The 17,232-nt window shown below is 38.9% G+C and overlaps 1 protein-coding gene across 2 annotated transcripts in view; it reads right to left on the reverse strand.

Annotated features, from left to right (window-relative positions):
• GALNTL6 (polypeptide N-acetylgalactosaminyltransferase like 6) overlaps window positions 1-17,232 on the reverse strand; it is a 456,378-nt gene that overhangs the window by 77,205 nt on the left and 361,941 nt on the right. Inside the window, exons 5-6 of one of the 2 annotated variants that reach the window (XM_065837689.2) lie at window positions 13,166-13,351; window positions 7,809-7,992 (exon numbers count right to left, since the gene is read on the reverse strand). In XM_065837689.2, coding sequence (XP_065693761.1) covers window positions 7,809-7,992; window positions 13,166-13,351 — 370 coding nt within the window. The remainder of the gene's footprint in view (window positions 1-7,808; window positions 7,993-13,165; window positions 13,352-17,232) is intronic. The other variant, XM_071807705.1, reaches the window with a different exon arrangement.

Below are 17,232 nucleotides of genomic sequence, written 5' to 3' on the forward strand. Positions count from 1 at the left end.
TACTTCATGGAGCTTTAAACAGGGCTTTGTGCATAACTGTATCAGTTTGGAACATGTGCCCATGAGGTCCTAGATATTGATCTCAGATCTGGAAGGGCATCTGCCATTGTGCTGTAAATCTGGTGCCATCTAAAGCATGAGGAGGAAGACCATTGTATAAAGGCTTGCTTGGCAGGAAGCATGGCTTCCAAATCCAATGCGCATTTTCCAGGGCCACAGACGTGGTACATGCTGCATTTTTGGCTGGGAAAATGCAGGAACCACTGGATGTAGTGCTGGAAAGCCAGAAAAATCGCATATTTTGATTTCTAGCACAAGTCGAACAGACATTCTTAAAATCAGGATTTCGAAGAGAGTGTGCTGTTCGCACAAATGTCAAATAGAGTCCAAATAAGATTGCAATAGGCTGTAAACTAATTGGAGAGTAAATCAGAATTCAAAATATTGGAAAATTTGAGAAGTGAAGTAAACAAAGGCAAAAAAGATGAAATTCAAAATATTAAAGTATGAAGTATCACACTGAACTATGGATAATGAAGATGCATCACCTCTTTGGGCATGGCACTTTAATTAGATATGAAGATAAATGCCTTGCCTTCAAAAAGGTAAAACCTGAATTACAAGAGGAGGATGATGAACACTTGACTAGACACCAGTTCTGCGGAAAATTGTATGAAGGTTACAACAGAGCACAAGCCTGGCATGAATCAACAATCTCAAGGAAATATAAATAGGAACATAGACTCCAAGACAGGCAAAGTCACCTGCTTCTTCTACTAGGCAATGAAAAGGCTTTGGGTGGTCCAGTGTCTGCTCTCAGTGTGGAAAAATCCAGAGGAGAGCAAAGATAATAATCAGAGATCTGGAAAACATGACTTATTAACAGAGATGGAAAAAAAATAAGATAATTTTTTTAAAAGCAGTGAACTATTCTGACATAAGTCCCCAAGTACTTAAAAGGTCTCCTTTAAGTGCACAGTGTCCATGAAAAAATATAAAGATGTTCAAGCTGTGTCAAGAAAGTTTCTGGTTAGATATTACAAATAAGGATAGTCCTGAAACACTGGCTATACATAAGTTTCTTCCTGACCTCTTCTTTTCATGCCTTGAGCACATACTGCATTGGCAGCTTAATTTTTTCAGAGTGGAAGTCAGAAAAACCTCTTCACCTCTTGGCAAACAGGGTCCAATGCCAAGATAGCTGGATAGTCAGAATATAGACAAATCAGGTGGTATGTATTGGCAGGTAAAGATGCTTCTGTGCTACATGTAGCTGACCGCCAGTTCTGCAAGAAGTACCACAAGCATCGCAGGGGAAAGGAAGAGAAGCATCATGATACTGTGGAGTATCTGGCAGACCCTGCAGAGTACGTCAGAAATGACCCGCACACCTCCCCCAACCCCAACTGCAGATACTGTACAGATGCTGAAGGGTACTATTACACTTGAGCCAATGAGCGCTTATAGAACTTGTATCAATGTACAGATTTGGAAGCTGCTTGGCACACTGAGGGGTCTGACAAAATTAGTCATTGGTTTTAGTCCTTGTCTCTTCTGTTGGAAGCAACTGTAGCACAGATAAGGGCTTTAGATAGCCATAGGTCATTCTTCAAAAAAAAAAAAACAACAACAAACAGAAATGGAAGAAGATGCACAGGTCACTCCCAACTTTATGCTGGTAAACACTATAAAATGTAAGAGAAGGTTTTCTGTTTCTCAGTACCAATAGGTGTCACCAAATTCTGCAAGAAAGTTCTAGAGAAAATGGCTTGAAGATATAGAATTGAAAATAGAAATAATTCTTTCTAAAGGGTGATTTTGTTTTCTTCATGGAAAATCATTCAGATATGATTTTATAATTTTGAAAGCCAAGTCATCTGTATCAATAGCATGTTGATAGTGTTACATAGCCCACTTGTATGCAATGAACAACATATCTCTGCCTTCTTCTCGGCCAGCATTTCATTTATTTTTTATGTGAATAAATATTAATGTCCAGAAACTACTTAGTTTTCTAATTACTGATAGTTTTGGTGACCTACTCTATAAAAATCTACCCCAGCATATAGCCATATAGCCTGTCCAGCTCTGAAGTTAATACCTGTGTGGAGTAGCAGGCTAACAGCTCTAGAAACATTAGTGTCAGCATTTTTCATTGAAAAAAAGTCTGAGATTTTTGTTGGGCCATGGGTGGATGGCAGTTTGTAAAAGCTACTGTAATCTCCACCATTGTTATCTCCACTAACAGTCTTCTACAGACCATAGCTTGTCAAAACAATACATCAAAACCTTAAATTACACAAACTCACACTGGTTGGAGAGTGCTTCTCTGTAGAATAATGCCTTTGCATCAAACATTCCTATAGCATGGTTCAAAACAGTAGATTATAGTCAGGCTTCAAAAAAAAATAGACGATTGTTTCTAGTTGTGAGAGGTTTTATGAATATGTTTATAGGCAGAAATGAGCCATAAAAGACACACACTATAAAGCACTGGCAGCTATAGAACAGAAGTCATTGTCCAAAGCACTTTCTAAACTTCAGAAAATGATCATAAAATTGTAAAAGTACTTGTCAGATTTGAAATGCAGTCTTAGCGAAGACTTTCGTTGCACCAACATGTTGTAAAAAGGCTGTATAAATACTGAAAGTAAGGAGCTGCAGAAAAAGCGAGTATTTCTGAGAGTATGTCAGATTCAAATAAGAGCATGCTAACAACAGTTTGCATGATAATAATAATATGATTCTAGATATGCAAATCAATAGAAAGTGCCAGGTAATCTTCCAATCTAACACACGATTGGCTACATCAAGGTCATATATCACATCCAATTTTGAGATTCTGTGATGCAAGGGAAGAGAAAAATGTACCGATCACCTAATTTAACACCTTGAGCATGTCCAAAATTCTACCAAAATGTACATTCATAAATCACAAGCATCCTGTTTTACTGTGAGACCTCAATTCTAATATAATCCTAACCTTTGCCAGACTCACACCCAAAGTAGCCTTGCGATGGTGCAGTGATTCTATTTCTATTTTATAAATAGAAAGCTGAGTATAAGAACTAAAATGCCTCGCCTAGATGATCTTTTGAGGTCCCTTCCGACCCCTAACATTCCGTGATCCTGTGATCAGATGTTACAAAGTTGCTTCTACTTCCTTGTCTATCACAGTATTTGCCAAAGTATTGTTCTGGTCCTTTGCTGGAATTACATGATTCTTCAGCTTCATCTCCCTTCAGGCATGTCTGGAGATGACAGGTCTGTTATATAACACAAAGGAAGTCTTGGAGAGTAAGGAGTGGTCATATACCAAAAACCGACTAACTTTCTCAGATAGGTGCTAGAAGTTGTGGCATCCAGTAAGAGGCACAAGACTTCTCTCATCGGTTAGGATTTCCATCTTGAGTTGTAACCCAATAGCAATGCTGTCAGGTTTCAGACACACCTTTCCCTCCCTCTTGTATCATGAAGTTACACCATCATAAAACTCCTCTGAGGAGCTGAGCAGCCCTTTCCTACCCTAATTGATCTGTGCTATATTAACCCTCTCAATTAGTTTTTGGCTTTTCTAAATAGTTTTTTTGAGTTGAATTGTTGATGTTTTCTTGTCTGGTCAAAAATATGTTGCTGCTGGCTTGAACGGATGCTGATGCCTGTTTTCAGATCAGGCATGTGATAACATGAATTGATGTAATGCAAGCACCGCCAGGAAATAAAAAACAGCCATTCTTAGCAGGCTCGAGCATATCAAACCTCTGCTTTAAACTTCCACAGAGCTTTTAGCCCAGACAGGTCATTAAAGCATATAAACTGACATGCTGTATATCACAGCCCATTATAGTAACAAGGTTACCCTATTAGTTTAAGTGGCAATTGCTTGGGTTAGGCAAACTCCTCCAGAGAGCAGAGTACTCGTACCACAGAAAGAAACAGCCATGCAAGAGTATGTTCTTTATGTCCCAAACCCGTATGTCCCATCAGGGAATGCTCCCAAAACTCTGCCATGACAGAGAAACAAACCAGGGAGAGGTAATAAGCCAGCCAAGGTGATCCTTGCCACAAAGCAGGTAAACATCTCTCATCCTCCCTGCTTATAGGCTAGAAGAAAATTTCCCAAGTTATCTCAAATTCTGCTGAATGATCATTGACCCTGGGATCACGGCAGTGAGCATCATCATGACATGATGATGATTTCATGATTGTCTGACAATGTCCCACAATACATCAGAACACCAATCTGCTCTGTATCATCTACACAACTCTGAATGCATCAAAGAAAAATAGCATGAAGCCCCGCTCAAAATATGTTGGAGTAGTTGTACGTGAATCACAAGAGTAAAATCACTACAGCCAACTATGGTGAGCTGCAAGTGTGACAGATCAGCTGAATGTGACATAAAATTTCTGTTGCTTTTGTGGCACACGAAAAAGGGAAAGCAACAGAGAGTTCAGAGATTTAGTCTCTGGATGGGAAGGCAACATTACTAGGGGTGAAGTCCAATTTCGATGCCTTTAAGGATTCAATGTATCTTGAGAAAAAACAACATAGATATTTCAGAAAAATAGCTATTCTTAAAGGTTACCTGAAATACATTTATGGAATACTTGTTTAAATTTCTTAAACACTACAATGAGCACAGAGCAACATCTAATAATTCACATAGGAGCTTTGATTGAAAATACGTTTTATATGGCTATAGTTTGGTTCAGTGAAACGTATGGGAAACTTGGTGTGGTGAGCGACAAACTACATGTGAAAGAAAATGATAAATTTTGTAGATCAATGCAGCCTGATCCAAAAGCAGTTATAAATTTGTCATATGACTCCCAGGTTGGTGCTTGTATAGTATCTATACCTGAATGTGACACTGAGAGTGTTATATGTTCAGTCCTAAATTCATAAACTTCAAGTCAAATCTTGGCGTAAAGCTACTCATGAACAACTGCAGAAGGCCTGAGAATGGGTATGGGTGTACATCAGGAAGAGCTGAGGTATGGAGGGAAGCTTCAAGTTCAGTCACAGTAAAGGGTGGAGATGTTGCCTGAGCGGCACTGCAGCTGTGTGAACAGTAAACCATGCCCACACTCACAGTGCAAATAGATGAGAATGTTCAGACTCTTCACAAGAAGGGTTTTGAACTGAAAGACTGCATCCAGATACACGGTGTCTAACAGGAGAGTGCCTGTCAAACATTAGCCATTGTAGAGTACGGTTCAAAAAAAGAAAGAAGGGAGAAAATCAATTCAAAAAAACACTAGCTTAGCTGGCACTGGAGATCAGTAAGCTCTGTGCTACTGTCACACCAAAAGCTTACCTGACAACACTTCAATTTGTTGTGTAAACGCAAACACTCTGGTGATGCCTGCTGCAGCAGTATTTTGATCATGTGCAGATGGAAAGCAAATGTATCATTCAGATAATACAATGACTGCTCTTAGACTTTCTGTCATTTGATCTGTTTTTCTGTACATTACTTCCTAAGCTGATGTGACCTTTTCTGCTTAACACACATACTGAGCTGGCATTTCAAGTGAGGGGGGAAAAAAACTCATCAGTGCCATTTTTGGATCACATACCCATTATTTGCTGGTGTTTTGCTAAAAACGCTGGCAATTTTCCAGTTCATTTAAGATCAGCTCAGATCTGATGCTGCTGGCAAGAAATAAAGCTATTAAGATACCAATAGCAAAATATTTAACCTAAAACAAAACCCCAAACAACCCAGACTTGCTTCTTACTAAATAGCAACATAATAATTATGGTATTGGCTGAAGTAATTTCTAGTTTTAGTGTATTTGCATCTAACGGAAAACTGTTCTGTCTCTTTAATTCTACAGAAGCTGTCTTGGTCCATTAAGTTACTGATATCTAAAATGGTTTGTAACCTTTACCATACTTGATGTAAGCAAGGTACTGCAAGCTCAAGGTGTCAACAGAGAAGGCCCTAGGAGAAAAGGAGTACTGACTTTGAAATAGAAAATAATTCCTCACCTAAGCTAAATAATACTGATCATATAAAATACTTGTACACTCTCTCCATTCTAGGCAGAAGATACTTTTGAGCAAAGATACTGTCCTGGCTCAGCCAGCCTTCAATTCTGCTGCTCTGTGTGGGCACAGACATGGCGGTCCCATGGACAATGCTGCTTTTCCACCTGCACTGCTCTGATGTGGATGGGGGAAACAAAGGAAGACTCTCCCTGATTTGTACAAAAACTGGGAAGCATTTCCACCTTTCTGAGGAGACAACTCAAATTACAAGAGATTTATAGGTCACACAGGCAGGGCAAGGTGGGTATCAGCTGCTGCCATGCTGATCATAACAACAGTTCATGCTAAACTGCCACATCTGTTCTCTACTGCACAAAGTCTCATCTGTTCTAAAAAGTCTCCTTACACGTACCTGCTCCTCAGGCCTCTCTTGTCTTTGAGATGCAAACTACAAACTGCAAACATGTGCAATGGCTGATAAGCAACCCTGAGCTACACTCATAACATAAATTTTACTTACACCAACTTTGAATGCTGAACCAAGTTATACAATGTGCTAGGTGACTTCCAGTAAGTGGCAAGAAATCACATCTGCTCAGAGAACCAGAAAGACTTGTGGAAAAGCAATGGAGGCTCTAGCAGCTCCACAGTCCTGCGATTGCATTAGCTGCATCTGTGTTGTGAAGTGGTCACACTGGCAGCTGATGGAAAGTACTTCATCAGCACTTACACCAAAGCAAGGTAAAGACTGATGGGCCTAGATGGAGATAAGTAAAAAGGAACAATCAATCAGAGTAATGAAAATAAGCCCAATGAATGCTGCAATTACCCACTTCTGCCAGTGCAGAGCTGGTCATTCCCTGGATTTAAGGGTCAATTTCTGCATGAATCAGATTTGTTACTTCAAAATAGTGCAGAGTCTGGGCCAGAGAGACAGGTTTTCTCTTGCTGTTATTTCCAGGTTTTGTTTTGGGGAGGGGAAAATGCTGAGTTTTTAAACTGCCAAAATCCGCAGCCAGGGCTACCTGAAGCATCAGTCGCACTACCAGCCCTGCTGGGACGCACGCTGCCTGAGAGATCTGCAGACTTTGCCACCTTGAACCCCGTCTGCCTGCCTGTCATCTCTCTGCTGATGAGGATTAATCCCAGCCGATCCTTACATGAGAGTAATTAAAAGTAAAGAAAAAAAGTATTTTCCTTTCTGAAGAGTAGATCATTCCTGTGATTGAGTTGGCCTATATAAAACTGGGATAGGATGCTCATTTATTGAAAATTATTTACAAATCAGCTTGGCACTGTTCAGGTTTGACAGCTCTGTATTTATGTTACAGCAATACATATACGGTAGTAATATCATCAGTCATAAACAAAGCATCTGCTGGCAGAATGTGGACTCTGCTATTGATGCATGTATTGAATCAACCTCCAGCAAAAAAAACCATTAAAGTCTGTTCAGGAAGTGTTCGGTGGAACAAACAGAATAACTCCAGTCACATTCAGTCCTTGTCCAATGTCAATACTTTCTCTTAACTACAAGTATGTGCCTGTTCCTTCATGCACAACCACTAAGACAGAAATGATGGGGCACGTTTGTTTTTCCAGGCATAGCTTGTGAATTCTGCAACTTGTTGCCCTGATGTTTTTGCTAGTTTGGAGGTTTTATAAACCTGTACAGAAGCTTATTTTACTACCTCTCATTAGTATGAAGTGGCCCACATGGAAATTTCTGGGCTTGGATTCTTCTGCCACAGTTACCTTCTTTGCTTGTTCTGCTTTATGTTCCCACTCTTCCCCCTTCATTGCTACTTACTCAAAGGGGTCGCTGGGATCAGCCCTCTGGAGCTCTGGAGGAATTGGTATTCTTTTGTAGTACATTTCCCAGTCAAAAGCTCCTCGCATGGCATCCCCCGCCTGTGCCTCGTAGCCAAAGTGATTGTGGTCAATGACATCGATCATAGGACACACGATGGTTTTGTGGTTTAGTGCAATCTGGTCTGAAAAATGAAAGCAGAAAATAGGAAACAGCATGTCTAGTCAAGCCATCTATCATATTACTGCAAAGCAAATCCCTCAGGTTTTCTGATGTTTGAAGATTGCTCGCCTTGTTCCCTATGGCCCCCAAATAATTTCATTTTTCAAATCTGTATCAAACCTTTATCGAAAGTAGACTTAATGCAGTTGGGCAATGATTAGAAGCATTTACAGTTCTTTAAAGGGAGGCATATCCCTGTGAGACCCATAGGAGTCCAGTCATCTATGTCTTTGTCACTTTGCTACTCTGTCCTCAATCTGTCAGCTACAGAACAAGCCAGCAAGCAAAATGTAAAAATACTCCTTTAGCTGTGGGGAGTGCATATGGCAAGCTACTGCAAGAGATTTGTGTTCCCAAATGTGAATCTCAGCCCCTGCAACCATCCAGCCCCTGTTCCTGCAGCTCTAGTGTGCATCAGCTTTGAGATCAAATGCTACAAATTACAGGCAAACTCCAACATGAGGAACAAAAGAGGGCTTGTGTGCTTTCTTGAACCAATCTTTGAGATATAAAAAAGACCCCACAGTGTTATTCTTACTCACCTGTTTTCTAAAGAAACAAGTTGTTTTTTGTGTTTGGATTTTTTTTTTCTTGTTTTGTTTTTCATTTAGAACTGTGACACTAAATCAAGTTCCTGTCTCTAATATATGAGCAGGGTGGCCCCAAGCCTTTTTTGGTGAATCCTACTGCTTAATCCCATAGAGCTCTTCACAAAAAAAAAAGAAAAAAAAAGAAAAAAAAAAATAAAGAAGATACTCCAGCTGCAAGAATTAGGCAAAAGAATAATGGTTTTAAATGATTTGTGTTGGCATGAAAGGACTGAAAAATTATGTATGAACCCTTGAAAAACAAAACAAAATCTCAAAATTCCAAGTATAATTACACTTTTCTCCAAAGGTTAGTCTAGATTCTTTACAAAATTCAGTACATTGTAGAGCCTATATGGAAGAGTTGTTTTTTATTTTTAAGGATTATATTTCACTGGTGCTTGATAATACCCTAAAAAATATGAGATAGGAAATATTAGACAGGAAAGCTGGTAATACTGGTGTAGTGATTAATAATACAGATTCTGCTTCCTTGCTTCTGAAGGACTGAAATTAAGGAAAAAGATTATGTTAGCAGAACATCTGTAGTTTTCATATTTATTCTCAGTTGTTGCTTAGAGACTGTCAAAATGGGGGAACAATGCTGACTGCTAGTAAGAAACTATTGTGCCTGGAAGTTCAGCAGGTTTTTACATCCTTTTCCTTTAATAGTGAAGTAAATTTAAGGCACAGCCTCCACAAAATTCTAGGAAACTCATCTCAGACATAATGGCTGCATTACTGTTGCTATTGCCAAATATAATTACATTCACTGGTACTGTGTAGTGTTATCTGTAATCACTATGTAAAGTCATTTTTACATAATCTTTTTCTTGTGATGGTCCTGCTAATAGTTATAGAGCTTATAATAATCTATCTCTGATCCTCCCCTTCTAAATTGATTGGAGAAGAGAAACTAAATGGGATCGATCTGGCTGGGGCAGGTCAAAGGTAGACTCATAATACATTAGTATCTTTCTCGTGATCTTTAAAAGCCACTGCCTTTACATAGACTGAAGGATTGGAAATCTCCAAGTCACATGCAGAGACAGCCAGAGAATATTATTTGAGTAATGCTCAAACTCATTCCCAGTCTTCCTTCCTACGACTCTGCAAGATTTTTGCAAATAAGATGATGCTTACTTGCCTCTTCTTGTGTATCTGCAGAACTTACTTCTCAGCCCCAAAAATGTTTCAGAGATGATGAGGAATGACAGGAAGATCTTGACTTTTGAAGAAACCAGGGTGTTTGTAGTTATGTAAACCAAAAGGCAAAGAAATTAAACTTGCAGTCTCAGTGTTTCTTTCAGTATGCCTAAAATAATTAATTTTGCATATATACTTAGGCTCAAATGTAGTCCCAATACAAATGTAAGAAATGGAAAAAAGTGCTGAAGGTCTAGCTTTCATTTCACAGGAGTGCTAGCATCATAGCTTTACAGATGCGAACATGCTGCTGCCTTTGTCCCACCTGCTCCTAATGCAACTGTCTGAAAGTCACAGCTGAAATGCTTTACAGTTTCTTTTCTATTGCCTTTACTCATCATCCTCTCACAAATTCCTATGGTCTGAAAATTTCCATGTGCTATTTCAATGCACATATGCTGCAGATAAAAGGAAGAACAGACAGATAAGTATCATCGTACATATAAAAATCTTGCAGATTTGAGGGAAAGCAAGGGATCAAGAGAGAATATTATTCAGAGCTTTCACCTTAGCAATTTTAAGCAATATATCCATATATATTTGAATTCAGCACTTTTACTATCAAGCATAGTGTGCACATGTGACAATAAATAGAAGTTTTAAATATAAGTCACTATCTCAAAAATGGAGGTTTTCTCTTTCTGATAAAGATGTACTCCTTTAATTCAAGTGCTTGTTTCAAATTGGCCTGGTTAAAGTAACAATGCTACATTGCAAATACTCTTATTCTCCTACTTAAATATGTGACTGCAAATGGTGACAACACATGAGCCACTCAGCAAGTTAACTGAGTTGTCATAAGTACTTGTACTCTCAGTCTCTGCCCTGGCAAATAATGCATCGTACAAATGTTGTGCAGATGGACAGCTATAGCTATCAGGTGTCCTGATAACTTGCTAAGCATGATCTATTAATGATATAGTTTTAATTCTTGGTCAGGAAAAGGTCTGCTTAGACAAACCTAGTTCTGGTAGCCTATGGCACTACTGATCTACTGTCCATCTCCCCTCTTACCACTCCCACAGCAACGTCAGCAGAAGGAAAGATGTGCCTGCACCTTTCAGCTGGTTTGCCACTCAGTTTCTTACCTGTAATAACTGTGATTTCACGCTACACCAGACTCTCATCTACAGCACCTGGAATTCAAGTCACATCTTTCCTTCTGCTGACTTTATACTACTCAGGAATTATAACAAACAGCTGTGTTTGCCAACATTTTTACATGACTACAGCTGCCTGCTCAATGAACATCAGGCAAAACTCTGAGATCTGAGAGTGGCTTATCTCAGTTTAGAAACCCATTTAAACTAAAGAAATAAACTAAATAAAGCTTAAAGAAAAGAAAGAAAAACATTTTTGCACCTGTTTTTAAGAAAACAAAACAAAGTACTGTAACTAAAAACAACTATGGCTCAGCTCCATAAAGCTATTTAGATACCTAACAAGCACTGAAACAACTGGGTCCTCCTTTGGTCTAAAAAAGTGACAGTCACTTCCGAAAATTGAACTTAGATGCCTACATAACTTTGAGAACCATCTTTAAGCAATTGCTCTTGGTTCTCCCCCAGCTTGCAAGGTCTCATTTTGAACACAAACCAAAACAAAACAACTGTTTTGAAACAGCAGAAAGCACTGCCCCTCTCAGCAAAGACTGGCAGTCTTCATTCCAGAGCAGGGCTGATCTGGGCTCTTGTTGGGGATTTTTCACTACCCATGGCACATACAATCAGAGCTAAAATAAGGCAGCCTCAAAGCAATAAATAACCAATATATCATCTGGTTTGGTTTCCTTGAATGACATTCAGTCACATGCAGTGTTGAGTGAATTGCAAGAGAGATTTTTAGATAAATACTTGCAAAAATACATTATGAATAGTTAGGTGTCATCTGATTTGAGTACGGTAAGTATGTGCCACCTAACTCTTATGAGAAGTTCTCTTATCTCTTTTGGAAAACAGGGCACATGACATCCTTAAATGTATTAGCTGTGTATTCACTCTGTATTTGTCCCTCTTCATGTATTACTCTACTTTTTCTTTCAAAAGAAAGCTTATTGATCCTGGGCTCCAGTGTTCCTCAAAGTTAATCTCTAGGTTCTCTGGCTGGTTAGCTTAAGAGTATTTCTACTACAGGAAAAACAAGAAAGATCTGATTCACTCGAGAACTAAGGAAAGCTGGGGCTTGGTCCCTGATGAAGCTTCTTCTCACCTTTCCAGTTTCTGGCTTGAGGCTGAGGGTTCAATACCCAAATGCAACTTAACTACAATTATGCATCCTTTGTGACCATTCTATTTATTTTCCATTTTTTATAAGGTAAAACACAGCTAGTTCTATCTTATTTTCAGACAAGAAAGCAAGAAAAGGAACTGGCTTTGCAACTTGCAATTTTCCCATGTCTGAGTTAGCAAAACAGAAGGGTTACATCTCATATGCAGTAACTTAGCAAAAGATTTCAGAGGACAAGAGCGAGAATCTCGAGACTTTTTTAGTAGTGGCAATGTATTATGTATAGTGGGACAAAACCAGAAAGCAGAGGAAGGGTGGCTGTAGAATACATCAGAGTGTTTAATGGCTACTTGTCAGGGCTGCCTGTGGAAAGCTTTTATCGGTGAAACCCCATCCTTCCACGTACTTACAACACGCTATTACATTTAACCAAATTTCTTTAATAGTAAACTAAGAATTTTCTTTGGTTTTGCTAGCAAAAAAGCACTCGTTTTGCAAAGCACATACACTTGACATGCAGTCAGGTAGAAAAGGGGACATTTGTAGAAAAGGGGATGTTGTTTCCTGAAGTCAAATCCTAGACTACAACAATTGATTCTTTCCATTCCTTTGACTAATGGATCTTTGCCAGCTGCAGCTGAAATCCAGCAAAGAAGTCAATAGCAAATCATTCTTTCTGAGCTTCCTATTGTGAATGTAGTTGTTACTGGATTTAACTCTGAGGTCAGTCTTAGACACATTTACAGCAAAAGCTGTTTTAATGGAATGTGGAGGACTAGGAAGGAGTACAATACCTGCATAACAAAAGTTTTCAGGTAAGGGCATAGCATAATACTAGATTTAGTGGTGTACTTAGTGGTAGTGATAATAAAATAAATCATAACTCTAATAGACCAAAGTGCTACTTCAAAATTCTACCAGTTCTTCAGTCACAAGAACCAGAAAATGGAGCTGCTCGCATTTTCGCCAGTTCTCTCTCATACTGACTCTTCAGACACAGCAGCTCGAAACACTTCTATACAGTGTATGTCCTGCTTATTGTGGGACATGACTTTGATTGCTTAAGCTATGCTGTAAGCTCTAATTTTAATGACTGGTCAACACTCACACACTTACTAAGCAAGGGAGGCAGCCAATTCACGTTGACTTCGCAATGGGAATCCAGAAATGTCAAGACTTCTCCTCTAGCCAGCGAAGCTCCTAGCAGTCTGGTCCGAATGAGCCCTTCTCGTTTCTTGGTACGTACAATCCTCACTTTGGCAAAACGGACCATGTATTCCTCCAGCTTCTCTTTTAAATGTTCTAGAAAGAAGGGCAAAAAAAGCGTCAGTGGTGCCAGGCCTGGAGGAGCCAACAGAAGGACAGGTTGGCATACAACCTGCCAGCAGCTTATCTACTTCAATTTCCTGTCACTTTCAAGTCCTCCAAAATCTGCCACAAATCCTCTCTGAGACAGTTCTGAAAGTGCAAATGTTCTCTGTTTTATCACACAGAGGAAGACACTAATACTCTGGACCTTTTACTGCAGTTGCTACTGGCAACCTGCCATCCACAATATAATCATGGCCAAAACAACTGCAGGATACTCATCTACCCTCTGGTTCCTGCAGCCCAAGGCCAGATAAACATTCTGGCATGCCATTTTATAAACATTGTCCTTGCCAAGTGGGTTTCCTATATCAACTAATTATGAAAAACTATGCATAGAAAGCAATTTTTAAAAAGTGTTAAACTAGCATGATTAGATTTTTTTTTTGTAGTGGGAAGGGAAACAGACATGAAAGAAGATCTTAACAGTTGGATACCAGTGTGAAGCAAATGGACAGCTGACTTCCTAATAAAATGAAGCTGCAAAAGTAGAGCAGTTTATAGATTCTCTTATCTGCATAACCTGGCTCTATTTGTATCCCAAACCAGCACCTTTGCAATTTTTTTATGACTAGAAACATATACTAAGAATCTTAAAAACCTGAACAACAAAAACACCCTACGGTTTTGCCTCTTCCTAAATACATCTAAAACACAAATACTGATCTTTTTGACATAACACCTCAGCTTGTCAGACTCCTTACTTTGGAAAAATCTGATAATTTCATTTGGCAGGGAAAAAGGGAGATAAAAACTTAGTCTTCAATAATTAAAACTGGTGATAAGCAACATTTAGTGATGCCAGGGGTTGCAAGCTCAGCCTCACTCTTATGGGTTTGCCAGGTTATGCTTGCTTCTTGTATCGTCATTCTTTGGGCTTGTGTGGTCAGTAAAGGCCTTGATCTAGATCTTGCATCATGAGAGATTGCAAGAAGTTTGCTATGGAGTACCCAAAAGAAATACCATTTAGCAGTACCCTGGAATGTATAAGGCTGACACAGATTAAAGGCAATAAGCAAACAAGTCACAGTGCAGAGTACAGAACCTTGTGTTAAAATAAGATCAAGCCCTGCTGAAATAGAGCTTCCTGCACATGTACTTTCTTGTCTCTGCTCCTTTCCTTCCTAGCTGTTCAACACACAAGACTTTCCAAATCTACCTTCAGATTAGGAAGGAGTAGAAGCATTACTTTGTAGTTATACGTATTTAGTAGGAGAGTAATGCATGGGATGCTTCTTTGCACTGAGGAATTCTGATGTACATTGACACAGAAGAGAGAGCAGCCTGAGACCTGGGAATATCAGCTTGCAAGGATTCAGAACAGACTGCGGGTTTTCAAAGAAAGAAACTGAATGCTTTGGAGAGCTGCTGAATCAAAAGCGTGGCTCATAGTTCTACCCAGGAGAAGTATTAGATCAAGTGAGAAAGGCCAAGTCTGAGACCAAAAAAACAGAAACAAACAGATAAACATCAATTTTTGTCTTTTACTCTGTCATTGATCGTAGAATACACAGATTTAAATTCTGAAACACAGTTAATCTTCAGCTGGACTCTAATTTTAAAGGTCTTCTCCAGACTAAATGATTATACGAAACAAGAAGAAAAGCAGCATCCCTTTTTTCATCCCATTTTGCTATTTACGAACTCAATAAAAACCAACACAATACCCCAACATTCCCAAGGACAGAAGATATATTATGCCTTTGAATGATGATCTTTGTGTGACCAACCATATTCACAGGACAAGGGCTGTGTGCCACTGGCTCATTTTAGGTACCAGCCACAATTCAGTACCATGACTGAACTGATCTTAAATCAAGCCTCAGATCAGTTTCTGCCCATGTGCAAGACTGTCTAAAGCATATATTTATTGAACTGTTTTCCTGTTTTTATGAGCTCCATTAAGGCTATTCTCATAGCACAGGAATGTAGAAGAAGGGAAATAGAACTTAAAAACAAAGATACAAAGACCTTGCAGGTAATACAAGAAAGTCTGTTAGGGCTGTCAATCTGGATTTTTTTCCATATTGGAAATTGTATCATCTTATAGCCATGAAAAATGAAGCTAAGTGACAGGATATTACCTATTTCCATAGTAAATCAAACCTCATCTGCTAGGTATCGCTTCTGCTAGTCCTCAGACACCATGGAAGGTCATGTAACACTTTGCCCTCTGATCTCATACACCCGCAAGTCCTAAATTTGTTTGCACTGAATAGTGCCCAGGAACCCAGCAATCAAGAGCAAGACCACATTGCTGCACACTGTACAGACAAACTGATAAGAAGATTCAAGCAAGCACTTAACACCGGGGCTATCGTGCAAACCTTCCATCTTCACCTGCCTCCTCTTGGAGGTGGGTTCACTAATGAGACTCTGGCTGATCAGAGGATCCTACTACGCAGCTCTGAATCTGGTAGTCTATCAGACACACTGCTTTACTATTCCCTGTGAGCTGGTTCTAGGCAGTTTCCCTCTTTGTATGTAAAGGCAGATACCAAGGAAGCACTTAATCTATCTGATGGAGAGAAGCAGGAGCCTTACTTGGACAACCTAAGCTGTACATGGTGTCAGTAGGCTCTCTGTTGCCTGTACAGAAAATTAAAGGTACACGTGAACTGGATCTTCACTAGTTGGATGTCACAACTGGTGAAGTAAGGCTCTTGCAATAGACAGTTTGAATATGGCCACCACTGATGTTAGAACGAACTAATATAAATGCCGTCTTTCAATGCATTCTGATTATCACTTGTCTTGGGTTGGGGGCTGGGGGGGAATTAAAAAAAATCAGTGAAATTCAGTCTCATACAAAGGACTTAATTTCATTTTCCTTTTACATCTTGCAGTGAGCAAATTCTGAAAGCTGAGTACCTATCTCTTCAGGAAAATACTTGAGAGAAAAATCATGTAAACTGTCATATTATGATACATTCTCTTCTGTTCTTATAGCAATTACTAAACAACAAAAGAGCTGAATAATATAATTTGATTGTCATCAGTTGTAGTTGAGCTTGAACTCTACAAAATCAACGGTAGTTTGTACTGTTCTTTCATGGTTTCAGGTTCCTTGCAAACTCATGAAAAGAGGTCTATCAAATTTTAAATATTTTAGTCATTTTGGACAGAATAATACCTGAAATTCTATGGAACAAACAAGAGTTCTCTATACCACCTTCCTCCCTCTCTCTCAGATAGTTTTTCACACATTTCAGACAGCATGTCATCTGATTTGTGAAGAACTGCATTAAAACATCGAGCACATCTTTTGATGCCAGAATCACATATCCCAAAATTGTTTTCATCTATTCAATTAGTCCTATGATTGAATAATTTTGTCATTTTCTCCTTGTCATTTGAAGAACAACTTGCAATAAAAGAGAAGTATACAAACAAAATTTGCTGGCTTGTTCACACAGAAATCTAAATAGAACATCATTTAGATGTATATGGAAGTAATTAGGAAGAAAACAAAATTAATAAGTTTTGATTTTATACAGCTTAGGTAGACAAATGACAGAGAAAGATTAGTTACACACGCAAATCAAAGTATATGGATTAGTACATATACATAAGGTATCTAGATTTGTTAGAACAGCTACATGTTAGTAAGTTCCTAACAATAAGTCATGACACAGTCAAACAGATGCCAGTAACAATACCTACCACATCTTCAGTTTTGAGATCTGGCCAAGATGAGATTCTGTGAATTTATTTGGGAAAAATCCTCAGGAACTACAAAAACATCTATTTAAGTCCAATGACCAGCTCCAATATGGTCATGATAACAAAAATATCTTAAAGTGGAGGAAAAAAAA

Source organism: Patagioenas fasciata, chromosome 4 (genome assembly GCF_037038585.1).
Source record: "Patagioenas fasciata isolate bPatFas1 chromosome 4, bPatFas1.hap1, whole genome shotgun sequence".
Classification (NCBI taxonomy): Eukaryota; Metazoa; Chordata; class Aves; order Columbiformes; family Columbidae; genus Patagioenas; species Patagioenas fasciata.